Source organism: Wasmannia auropunctata, unplaced genomic scaffold (assembly GCF_000956235.1).
Source record: "Wasmannia auropunctata unplaced genomic scaffold, wasmannia.A_1.0 LD336036.1, whole genome shotgun sequence".
Taxonomy (NCBI): domain Eukaryota; kingdom Metazoa; phylum Arthropoda; class Insecta; order Hymenoptera; family Formicidae; genus Wasmannia; species Wasmannia auropunctata.
Genome location: NW_012026854.1, coordinates 372,170 through 384,877, shown reverse-complemented (window position 1 = coordinate 384,877; position 12,708 = coordinate 372,170). Strand labels below are relative to the sequence as shown.

Below are 12,708 nucleotides of genomic sequence, written 5' to 3'. Positions count from 1 at the left end.
ACAGTTACACTATAAACGCACCAGAAACGCGACAAGTATTTTTTTACGCGTAGCTCAAGCCCCGGTTACGCTTCCTTCCTTACTGAAAAATTATTTCACGAGCGCGCGCTAATCTCAGCGCCCGCCGAACCATTCGCGTCGTACTGCACGAGAATTCAACGTGTTCCGATTTTTTCCACCCCCCCTCGGAAAAAAAAATCTTCTCCCCACGGCGCCTGTGTGTGTGTGCGACGAGGGAGAGGAGTATCGTCGGAGATTTACCCTTACCGGCGCCACACCTGCGACAACGTCTTCGTCAGGAAGACGGGAGACGTGTTCTCGTCGTCCTGCTTCTTCGTTCGCCCACTTTCCCCTCCTCACAGTGATGAAGGTGGTATGTTTATGACGAAGGTGGTTTATCTTTTCATAGGTGGCACGCTGCGACGGTGGTGTTTAAGTGTGCAGTGATCACGGGTGGTCGAGGGAAGGCGGGAAAGAAGGTGGTCAATATGACTCCTATCTTCCTCGTCGTGTTGCTGGCGATTGACCCGATTATCGCGCAGAATAACGGTGAGTAAAACAAGATCAACGACAAATGCTAGTGTTAAAAAGTAAGACTCTCACGTCCGATCGCGGCACGAACAGTTTTCCTTCTGCCGCGGCGATGGACAGCTACTTCGTGGTCAGGAGGACAATGACCGCGGAGGGCCGCGGATATGTGTGTGTGTGTGTATGCCGCGCACTCCTAGGACTCTCGAAATCTACGAGAGCTGAGCGCGGACGCGCCACTTTTCCACGCGCGTATCTCGCGTTCGATCGCGCGTATAAAAGAGAGTCGAGTCGCATGCGTCGCGAAACTAGATCGAAAGCGCCGATACGCCCGCTCGTCCGCTCGAGCGTACGCCACGTTATTTAAACGGGACGAGATAATCCCTTCGCACGAACGAAACGTCCTGGATCTTCCGTAATTTATTACGGTTTACTTATTAGCTACGACGCCGCCGCCGCGCTGTCGGCCGCTATCGCTTTCGATCGATGAAAGCGTGCAAAAAAAATTTATCGTGCATATCGCGACGCTTGTAAAAATTAAATTTTTCCTTGCGCTGGTGTTCCCGCGACACGCGGACACGTGCCGTGATACTTGCACGGACTAGAACGCGCGACTCGATTTCTCTCTAAAATACGCGCAATCGTCTCGCGAAATTAGCCGTGGTCGTAGTAATTTCGCTCGCAAGCGCGCGCAAGTGCAAAGAGACTCTCTCGCGTTGTATGGTTCGTGTGCGAGAAAGAATAGGAGAAAAGGCGAACTAAATGAAAGCGTGCGTAACGTTCTCTCCTTCGAAATGTAATACCCGCGCCCCAAGGACTCACTCCCGCGGAAGCGCGGGGAAAAGAGAACGGACTTGCTGAAACGACGTCGCGGGTGTCGAATGCACGTGAAGAGAGAACGATGAAAGAAAACGCCGTCGGCGTGACTGCCGCTCCCTAAAGTCGCGCTTGAAAGAGCTCCGGGGGCTGACTCGTCTCTCGAAGAGACGGATAATAACACGTGCCACGAGCCAGGGAGCGGCTCTCTCGGCGGCTAAATGACGAGCGCACGCATCGCCGTTGAATTGCGTGCGTGTCGTACCGCGAAACACGTGTCAGCGTCGCCCCGGCGGGGCCCCCGACACCTCGCTCGCGATTAAAATACGCGAACGGCTCGTCGAAAGTCCGGCACTCGGGCGGCGTTATCGAGCGCTCGCGATCTCTCTCGTCGTCTCGAAAATACAGATCGCTCGCGTGCTCGCGTGCGATTCGCTCGGACTTTTACGGAAGTGACCAGGTCGCCGGTTACCAAGGCTCGATCTAGGAGAGACGCCTGACCTGGAGTGCATACGGACTTTAAGACCGCTTTTACGTTAAACTCGACGGACGGGGCGACGCCTCGCGAGCCCGCGTTTCGCGGATTACAAATGCGATCGTAGCTTTGCTGCACGAACACCATGATCATTTCTTGTCGTCGCTAACGTTAATAAACGTCTATTTAGGATCGTATGATCGCGGGAGCAATGCTAGCTGCGCGATCATTACGCGGTAATCTGTCGCCGCAGTCGGTAATCCGGCGAGCTTTACGCTGACTCCGTAATGACGATGATACATCCCCGGCATTTCAGTCAATTAATTACGTCGCGACGTAATCCTAATTCGGCTGTCGGAAAGCTCTCGCCGGATTTGAATGCTTTGCGAGTTTCAGCGATGGGAAACGATAATGTCATATCAGCGCGATGTGTAAAACGCGCTCCCCCGCTGTTGTTGCCGGATCAACGCGGCAACGGTAAGTAGGTATATATAATTGAAAGGTCAGTGCAAACTGACGCTTTTAAAAGTTTTTCTTCCCTCCGGGTAAAAACGTTCGACCGTGATCGAGTTAACGATCACGGGGAGTCGAGCTCGAAATATCGCTTCTCTTTCAGAAAAAACGAAGCGCCGTTGCCTGTAAACGTAGCGGAACTGGCGCTTCCATTAGTAACGAGTGACGAGTTAGCCGGAATCAGCGGATCAGCGCGGAACGAATCATTTTCCCCAACGGAGATGCCGATTTGAATTCAATAGCTTTGTTTTCCGCAATTCTACTCGATAGCCCGTCGTGCGCCACCGACCGCATTCAGGTAACACGCAGGGGAAATCCGCGGGCGCTTTTTTGTCTTGCTCTCACCCCCGTCCCACCTCCCTCACCTTGTTTTTTAATTCGCGCAACGTCGGTCGTCCCGTCTCCCCGGGTCGGTCGGCTTCGGAGCACAGAAAATTGGCACTCCGCTCCTCGCGTCGGCGACAGCAAAAGGACTGCGACAAAAAAAAGGGTCGAAAAAGTCTCGCGCGAGGAGGGAAAGATGAGAGAGAGAGAGAGAGAGAGAGACGATCGAAGTCGGGAAGGACGGTCCGCGCGATGGCAATGGGATGGGTGAAATCCATAGTTAATGCAGATACGTCCCGTCCGTCCCGTCTAACTCGAGGAAAAGGAAACAGCCCGGGTCGACTGCGAAGATTTCCTCGGAGGCTCGCCTGTCCGTGCGGTGACGTCTTCGTGGGGTGAGAAAGGAGGCGTCTTCCTCGCGAGCTAAGAGGACACGAGCGTGGCTCTCTATCAAGATTACGTTTTTTTTTTTATTTATTTCCTCTTTTCTCCTTCTTTTCGCGAAAGATCGCTCGTGATTTTCCCGCATTTCGGGTCAAAGAGACAGAGAGGGAGAAAAGTCTTCATGTACGAGGGCATGTTACGCAGGCATCGCGTCGACTTTGCTATACGCGAACGTTGCGAAAAATGCCGCCCGGTTAACAACGGGATCTGCTCGGTAATTCGCGATGACGTAGCCGGCGAATATTTTCAAATCACACGTCACTTCCGGCTCAGCGTAGCGCGCTTCATATAGTGTATGCGCCAGTACCTTTTATAATGCACGCGCACATACACATATGCAGACATCTACAGATACAGATGCATAACACAGCCCGCTCTCTCGTTCTCTCTCTTTCTCGCCCTTCTCTTCTGACTCTCCTTCCTCCTTTGTTCTCTCGTTCTCTCCCCTTCCGCTATCGTTCTCTCGGTCGCGCGGTACGTCAACGTCCCGCTTTTCTACGTCACGCCGCAAAATGGATTCTCCACGGCTCGACCTCAGCACGACAACCAAAAGCGAGCGAGGCAAACGGTAAATAGATTTTTCGACGCCATAAAGAGAACATCGAGCCCGGTGGCTGCCTCGGGAACATCCAGAAAATAGTCCCACGAACTTTCAAATGAACTCACTTATGGCAATCGTATTTCGAGAAATTCCCGTCGACGGCCAAATTCCAGATTTAAGCTTCCTCATTGCGAGACGCGTATTTCAAGGCTCCGTCTTTTAACTTTAGTTTGCCCTTTATTAAAAAAAAATATCGTAATCTCGCGGTATTTCGGTCTCGATAAAAACAAAACTGACGAAACGTCGATTGCAGACGTTACTATAAAGAGATACCACTGCTAAAACGAGAGACACGGGAAAATCTATATAAGAGAACATTCGAAACAATCGCACATCTCTCCGTAAAACGGATTACAAGCTGTCGCACGTTTAACTCGATGTAGTAAAGAAAGATTTATGTCGCGAACGCAATCATCTATTTTGTTTACCGCATGTGCATAGAGAAAATGTACGGCTAAATATCTCGTTTCTCCTAACCGAAACGCGATAGAAACGGCCGGCTCTACCCCGTCGCGTTGTTTTCCCGAAAAATAACCCCGCCGCGTTTTATGATACATTATGCACGCTGAACGATGGCGCTTAGTATAGGTACACCTACGTCCCCCACGCCCCCACGCCCGCCCCCGGTACGAACGTCGGTTGCCGTGATCATATTTCATCGGCATGTCAAGCGAAGAAAAACTCGTTTCTACCGTAATCATATCTCTCGACGAATCTGGTTAGACCCCGCCGTCATAATACACCGCCATTACGATTGAGATAACCGGAGGAATCGTGCGTCAAAGGGGGGTGGCCCACGCAAGATATCGAGGGCGACTTTCAAAAGTATTTCGGTGTAAAGGAAGAAATTTCTCAAACGTCAACGGCATTCAATAAAACCAGGGGGGAGGGCAGAAAATTCATAGCGCGCTACCGGAGCAAAAAAATCGTATCACTTTACACAAACGGGATGTATGGAGGAGTTCAACGGATTTCTGCAGTTAGAACGGATAATGTGCCCTCCCCCCTCCCCTTCGCGAGATCATTGTCCTTTCTTTTTTCATTATTTTTCTAGACCGGGCAAAATAACCGCCACATTTTTGGACTTGCTGAAGCTGCACGTTATTTATCGTCCGGCCAGACGTGATAATTTACATTCTCGCAACCCCCTATCCGGAGAGGGAGGAGTTCAGTTTTGACCTGTCGCTTGTACCGCGCAACCTGTCGTCGTTTTTATCAGTAATTGACAGAGTGCCGGAACTTTTCAAAGGGTCTAGCATAGCGGCGGCCAAAGAACTGCGCGAGAAAAATGCGGCCAAAAAAAAAAATAATATGAGTACGACGTGTAATGACGAGTGACAACCGTTTGCGCGTGCTATTGCGCCGCGGCTGAATGCCATTTCTGTTGCTTTGCCGTTTTTGTATTCGCCGTTTCATGCCTCCCTATTCTCTTCGTACATATGGAATAAACGCGTTCCTAGGGGAGCAGAGCGCGCCCCGCGCCGGTTATCGCCGCCCTTATCCGACGCTTTCCGCATCACCGAGCTCACAAACGCAACGGGCAATTTGGAAAACCGAAATCGACCGATCTCCAACGTGCTTTTTTACGTGGATTTTTCTCAGCTGGTTTTTCACAGTTGGCGTCCCTCCCGATGTGTAGGCCTCCCGCCTGCTTTTTGCGACTGACGATGAGACTACTCGCAGAGAGAGAGAAAGAGAGAGAGAGATTTGTTCTCAGAGAGACGGGTTCATTGGTATCTCGGTACGATGCACTTAATTAATCGCGGTGCACAAGCGCGAAAGAAGACGAAAGAAGTAAGTCGCTTACATGCGACTCTACCTCAAAGAGAGAGAAAGAGAGAGAGAGCCGCACGACGTCGGCCTGGAAACGAAGCCCTGTCTGGGTTACTTCGATCGCATACGTATACACACTCGCGTGCTCGCGTGCTGCACCTTACGTATTCACGTATATACCTGCGGCCGCAACGCGTGCAAGCACGCCGAAGTAGCTCGCAGAATGGCCGGATGATAAAGTAAAAAAGTTTACCCCGGCCATTTTATGGGAACTCTCGGTGCTGTAGCTCTCTTTCGGGCGATTCTCGTTCGAGAGAGAAGCGCGGGGGCGTCGTCAACCCCTTTCTCTCGCAATCCCCTGTTGCCCCCCCCCCCTCCCAGCTCCTTTTCGCGCCACGTTGCATCTTTCGCTTTTTCCTGCCGCGCTCGATATAGCTTGTTCTGTCACATAGCATCTCAGCCCCGCGGGCTTTCACGGTATCGAACGAATCGTCAGGGTAAACCCCCCGTGGGAGACCCACACCTCCCCAAAGCCGCAAGGCATCGTACAGAGGGGTGGCGGCGCCGTTGCTTAGCCGCAACATTCTCGGGTTTACACCCCCGGCGTGAACTTACTTGCGGATCTAAGATTAGCCGCCGCGGCCGACGGAGCTTCGTTTGCGGGCTAAACTGATTCGGTCGTTTCGCGACGGCGAAACTCGCGCGATCGGACCAACTTTTTACGGTTTATCCGGCGCAGCCTCGAGACCGTGGTTGTGCGTGTTCAATTTTCACTTGCGAAACGAACCGCGAAAGAGCACGAGCATTGAGCCGCTCGTGGTGTTAAGACGCGCAAATAAGAATCAGCAGCCGTCTCTTTTGTCAATATTCTTAGTAGCTTAAACGAAAACTATATTAACAAAAATTGAAGTAACGAAGATACCTATATTTTTAATATACTTTTTAATAAGGACTTTTAAATATATATTTTAATAAGAAAGATTAATAAAAAATATATATTCCGGTGCGGCTCTTTGAAAATAGTTTGACATCAAAAGCCTTGAAATTTACTCCCTTTACTAGCAAATGTTATTTGCACACTATAGAACACGATAATACGGCTGACGTCGAATAATGTAGCGGACAACGATGCCCCGCCGTCGCATTCAGCGTTAATTAATCGAGCAAACTTTTCGCTCGCGTTGATGCATCGACTGTGGCCGCGTTTAATGCCCGTGCATTGAAATGCAGATGATAATTACCCGCGCGTAATGCGAAAAAATCGCTCGTGTTAATTGCCAGACCGAGAGTTGCGACGTCCTCGGCCTCGGCTGCGGCGAGGAGTTTCTCATTTCGTTGCAGAAAGCAGAGACAAACCGCTGTCTCGGATTAGGGGTGACGTCGGAGAGAGCACTGCCGCAAAAGTTAGTTAATGTAATTAACCATTCTGTGTGAATCAAGCCACGAGCCTTTAGCTCCAAGACCTTTTAGCCGCTCGCGCGAGTCCGAGCGCCGCTTTTTAAATCACCGTGGCTTTTGCATCGTCTCGTTTTTTTTATCTTGTTATTAATATAAAACTACCGCGTGATACGCGCAGAAATTTCCTTAGCATATATGTCATCGTGAAAAAATATTTAATATCTTCGCTTTGATATTATCTAAGTTTTTCAAAATTTTTTTACACAAACAAGACAACATGTGCGTTTTGATATTTTTGACAAAATTGCATTTTGCAACGAACACGCACAAGTATCGTCGAATATAAAATATACAGAATATACAGAATATCTCTGATATATAGAAAAGTATTAGAATAGGAAATACGACCCATCAACAGAGCAGTTACATTCACTCATACTGCAAGGAAAATAAAAATTTTTTTTATTTTTGTATCAAAAATTTTGTCATAACATTACGTTGTAATAGTTTTAACGTAATAGTATTTTTCAGTGGTAGTATTTTCATCTCTCTTGACTCACAAAAATATTATTTATTTCTCGAAAATACTTTTCAATGCTAAATCGAGCATTCCAGGATTTTATTAATTTGTATTTTTGCATTCTCTACAAATACTATCATTTTTCTAAAGCTTTGTAAAGTCTTTTTCGAAAGCCGAAGAATATCCGTGAATGCAGAAGCGCGGCGATAAAAATCCGCTTTTCGTAAAATTCGCGATGCACACCTTTCACCCGCTTTTGTATAAGGCACGCGTTACGCGCGGTTAACATGGACGTCGGCCAGAATTTACGGACAGAATGCGAATTCGAATTGCGAGGGAACGCGGGTAAACGCCCGCGTCTCCATCCGTGCGTTTCACGTCGGATCACCGGAACGTTGCAAAATACGGACATCACCGCGGTAACGATCGCGAAAACATTTACAGGCGCGGCGACGGGCGAACCGGCGCGCGGCGCGCCTGGGCGCTTTGCTTCGCGAACTACGCTGTCTGTATTTCTACGAATTGCGCGAGATTGGTTTGCAGCGAGGCGCCTAATCAAAGGATAATAACATTCGCGGAACGAATGCATAATCTACTTACGTAGAGGACTCGCGCGCGCGCGCGCGCACGCGGACGCGTCGGACGGAAAACACGCGCAGGTCTCTCGCTTCCAAAATTACGGCTAATCTGCGCGCACGAATCACCAAACAATTCCTATCTTGACGTTTTGATTTATTAAATGCTCTATGCGATTATTCATTCCGTTCGTATAACTTCGCTTTGTCGTTGTTACAACGCTGTTTTCGCGTTACGCGGGTAGGAGAGACAAAAGGGGGATGGGGCGAGAAAGAGAGAAAGAGAGAGAGCGAGTCAAATATCAAAGATACGATATATTTATACTACTCGCGCAAAATACAAAATATGAACAAAATATAATCTCGCTATTTTTATACGCAAATGCGGGCCCTATTATTTCCGCGTTTTTCTCCGCGTTTTTACCGTTAAACCGCGTATCCGCGAAAGCTATGTGACTTTCGGCTTCACTAACTGCATTTCCTAGTACATTATCGGACAGATTTATATCGCTGCCGGAAACGAATGGCCCCCAAAGCGCGCGGAACATTCGTGAAATTTCGAATATTAAATTTATGATGGATCGCTGCCTTCCGCGAGGTTCCGCCATTTTTCGAGGGTAAGGCCGGGGGAATGTTATCGTCGTGAAAGGAGGCGATGAAAGCGAAGAAATAAAAAGTCCGAAAAATCGCATCAACCGCCGCCGCGCTTTGTGTTTCGTAAATGGGGATATACGTGGGATCGCTGGGTACTTGTATTAGAGTCATCAATAGAATCTGAAACGCATTTGTATGTGATACGAGAAGCCTTAACGTTTTTCTCGAAATAATAAAACTGTAACGTCGGCGAAATTATTATATCATGCAAAGTGCTCGTTCAGCGCGGATCATTCTTTCCCTCTTTTTCCCGTTTCGTAATATCGAACGTGCTTTGTACCATTATGTAATCACCGGTAATAGGCGCGGGCAATTCTCTAAAAATCCACACGAGATCATCTTTTGACATGCGCGTCAAACGATTGCTTGATTGGATCGGGCGCTGCAGCGCGGGATGAAAAAGGGTCATTCATAAACAATATCAAACGATGGATATCGCGCGGGCTGGCGGGCGTGAAACATTTTTAGCGAAAGCCCTTGTGTGAAGCTATTTCCCCATTCACGTGCCATGCAGCCGACCGAGCTTGCAACGAGCGCACGCCCCGACAGGCTCGCTAATGCGAAGCCGATGTAGCCATTTGAAAAACGAAACCCCCTCCGTGCCAGCCAGCCTATATGCCTGATCGGCTTCCGCCGTGTCGTAGAGCGAGAGGCAGGCGCGAGCAACCGTTAAGTCCCCATTAACGGCGACGAGAACCCGCCGAAGTCGCGAACTCGGCCGCGGTGGTGTCGCACACTTTTTAAATCCGGCCATTAACCGCACGCGTACGATTACGGTACATTGCTTATCGATCACTGCTTATACAAGGAGTCTTTATACAGGCAGAGAGACGGAGTGGGAGAGAGAAGGACCGTGATGCGCGCACCATCAAGTTGAATATATCGCCCGCGAGCGCGAGAGAGCGTCGACGTTCCACATAGTGGCACCATAATTTGCAATAACCGCCGCAATAACCGTACCTCCTTACCGGCCGGAATAATATCGCGGTAATTTCCTCGGTAAAAGTGCCACCGTCCGCTCCGCCGCAGCCCTTTCGCCATTCTAACGCGAACGTCCTCCCTGTACTATCTGATCTTTTCGGTACGCGCGCGTGCGACTCTCCCCTCGGGTCACCACGAGAAAAAGGAGAAACGAAAGCGACGCGGTCATTAGCGGGGAAAGGGAAAAGGGCGGGAGGGTGGGGGGGGGGAGAATCGATCGCTTCGAGTGGATCGACGGGCCACTCTATTTACCGCGCGCGTGCTCGCCGACTCTTGAAACTCGGGTAATTAACCGAAAGAGTTGCGGTTCGCTGCGTGTCAATAGTACGAAATCGCGCGCGCAATGCTGCGATCGGAATCCCTCTTTCGGGCGTGCGAAGTACGGACAGCGCCAGCGCCCAGCGACGGTTCCGACACATCGGCTATCGGATAACAAACTCGCGAAATAAATATATTTACGAATCACAAAGCTGATTGCTCTTATCAGGGATCGGTTTACCTCTACCGCGTACTCGAATTGGGCGTACATCGATAACGGTATCTCGCTTCCGCGAAAATACGGGAATAAAGTTTCCCAATATATAAGTACAGATAACCAGTGGCGGAATGTGAAGCGCGATCGACACCCCGGAAGAAGGACGCGGGTTTCCAGAGCTTTTGCGATCTACCGGCACGTCGATTTACGCGCGCACGCGCGCGCAGATATGAGGGTATGCGGGCGCGGGTTGTAACGCGTGCACGAGATGGCCTTTGAAAAATCGACGGCTACAAGTGGGGTTTCCGCTCGCGTTTGCATAAAACGAAAGTCCCAATCGAGTTCTCCCCTCGCCCCCGCCCCCTCCACGCGAGCGGCCTCCCCCTTTCCCTCCAGTGAGCTGCACCACCGGTCCGAGATCTCTACCTCTTCTCATTTCCTTCACCTTCCCTCCGATTTTTCCATTCGAGACATCTTTCCCGGCAATAGCGCCGGCCGCGCCGGCCGTGTGCGTGTTTCGCGTTCCGCACTTTCAATTTTGCGTCAACTATTTTTCACACGGCTCTTTTTTTTTTTCCCCTCGCCCTTTCATGCTCGTTCACCTCGGCTGCCGTTATCCGAAACGGGCAAACTTCGAACGCCTGTACAACGCGTGTACTCTCTGGGCGTCGTGCGTCGCAATGTCGGATCACCCCCGCAAATACTTCTTTTCCCGTCGTCACACGGGGGTTCTCCGTTGCCAACTTATATGGCAAGCAATATGTGGATGGAATAGAATCCATGATTCGTCGCAATGGCGCATGAAATAGCGTGCCGTGCTATTCGAAACTTTATCCGCGGTATCCTTGCATCATGACTTCCGGAATGCTTTTCTGTATCTCGCGTACTGTTGATGATTTTTTTTTTCAATCAACTTTTTCAATCTTCCGACAACATATTTATGCCGAAGGAAAAGTCAAATAGCAGAGATGCAACAATTTCGTACGTAATTATTATTTGATACAATTAAATTATTCTGCGATATTTTCTGTAAGTGTTACGTTAAAATAACGTTGGAGTGCGATAGTTTGTTGGAAATTATCGCATTGCTCTTTTTACTTTTGAGAGATTTTCTGAGTGCTTAAAATTTCACCATGACTCGCCTCGCCTTGCCTTTGATCATCGCGCTTTATTCCTTCTTATTGGATTCCTACGTATGAACGTGCTGAAGGCACGTCTGCATGTAATAAGAACAAGTGTCCGAGAGTACGGAGCGATACATCTATATTAAAACTATAAAGTTTATGCTTTAATGTATTTGAAGAACGAACGGCCGTTATTTGAACACGATGCAGAGGAGGAAACTTCACGAACGTGTTTTGCTTCCATATTACTCTTGGGTCGCGTAATACGTAGCAAATAGCTTAAGCTTTCTGCCGTGAGTTATTAAAAAAATGGGAAAAAACACGGGGAAATGCGACTGCCAATTGAGAGGAGAAAGGAACGCGTTGTGTCGGCGCGGAAAGAATGCACCGCGCGCCTTTAATAAAGTCAATGTTTTTACAAGTACAATATAAAGCCAGTAAAAATATCTGTATCTGAGAGCGTCTTGTTGGATGTAGTCTTAGCTCTGCAAATATTACATCGGCGTACTCACGCATTCGTCCTCCGATAAATCCTACATGTTCTGTAAATATTCTCATGAAGCAGCGGCAGAGGAAATTCTGCCGTAATGAGCAACGTGATACAGTGAATTTTGTAACGGGGAAAATAATAACGGGCTGAAAAAGGGTAAAACGAACGTGCGCACGGTTCACAAATCTGTAGAGTTTTTATCACACGTATATAAAGTTTAATAAACTTTCGTTTGAAAAATGCGTTTTTCGGGGTACAATCCTGTATCGCTCTCGCGCAAAAATTAATTCGCATCCTCTTTTTCTCGCTCTTCGTACGTGCCTCGCATAACTCGGCTTCCCCGGAAGGATTTGTATCGGGGTCCTAAATAAACCAAAGTTTATCGTATCCGCGTGCTCGTTTCCGCGGAAAGTACGAACCCACGAGTCGCGGAGCTTAAAAGCGCATCCGCAGAGAGTGATCATTCAAAGAGAGCTTCGGTTATCCGCGCTTCACGGCCCGCCGCTCTCGCGCGCGGGCTCAACTTACGCGCGGCACGCCAGATATACTATTTTTACGTCGACGCCCCTTTTTAAAGAGTCTCGCGATCGCATTTCCCGCGATCTCCCTCTGAAAAGGAGAGACCTCCGGGCGTCGTTATCGTTGCACGCGCGCTTGCATTCGCGGTATGCGCATCCTGTGTGTCCGGCGGTGACATTTCTTCTATGCTGACTTCCACGGGTCAATGCCTCAACGCAATAGAGCTGCTTTCCTCTCTCTGGCTGCTGTGGCAGTTATATTTAATCGGAGATAGGCGGTGGGACATGTCAATGGAAAAGCTGGACCGAGTTATTCTAAGCCGCGCGGCTTTGTCATATTTTCTCCTCCCGGCGAAATCTCTCGCCGTCGTCGTCGTATTCGAGAGAAGAGAGAGAGAGAGAGAGCGGAATATTCTGAAATACCAGTGGATCCCGAGTTCTCCACGTTGTCACGCGAGTTCCACGGAAGGCGGCTTATTGTATTCCAGAATTCTTCGAC

At 49.2% G+C, this 12,708-nt stretch overlaps 1 protein-coding gene across 5 annotated transcripts in view; it reads left to right on the top strand.

Moving 5' to 3' along the window:
* The window catches only part of LOC105452192 (tyrosine-protein phosphatase Lar), a 390,547-nt gene that overhangs the window by 162,296 nt on the left and 215,543 nt on the right, over window positions 1-12,708 (top strand). For 4 of the 5 annotated variants that reach the window (XM_011693088.1, XM_011693089.1, XM_011693090.1 and 1 more), the window contains one exon: window positions 410-549. In XM_011693088.1, coding sequence (XP_011691390.1) covers window positions 489-549 — 61 coding nt within the window. In that variant the 5' untranslated portion in view covers window positions 410-488. The remainder of the gene's footprint in view (window positions 1-409; window positions 550-12,708) is intronic. The other variant, XM_011693093.1, reaches the window with a different exon arrangement.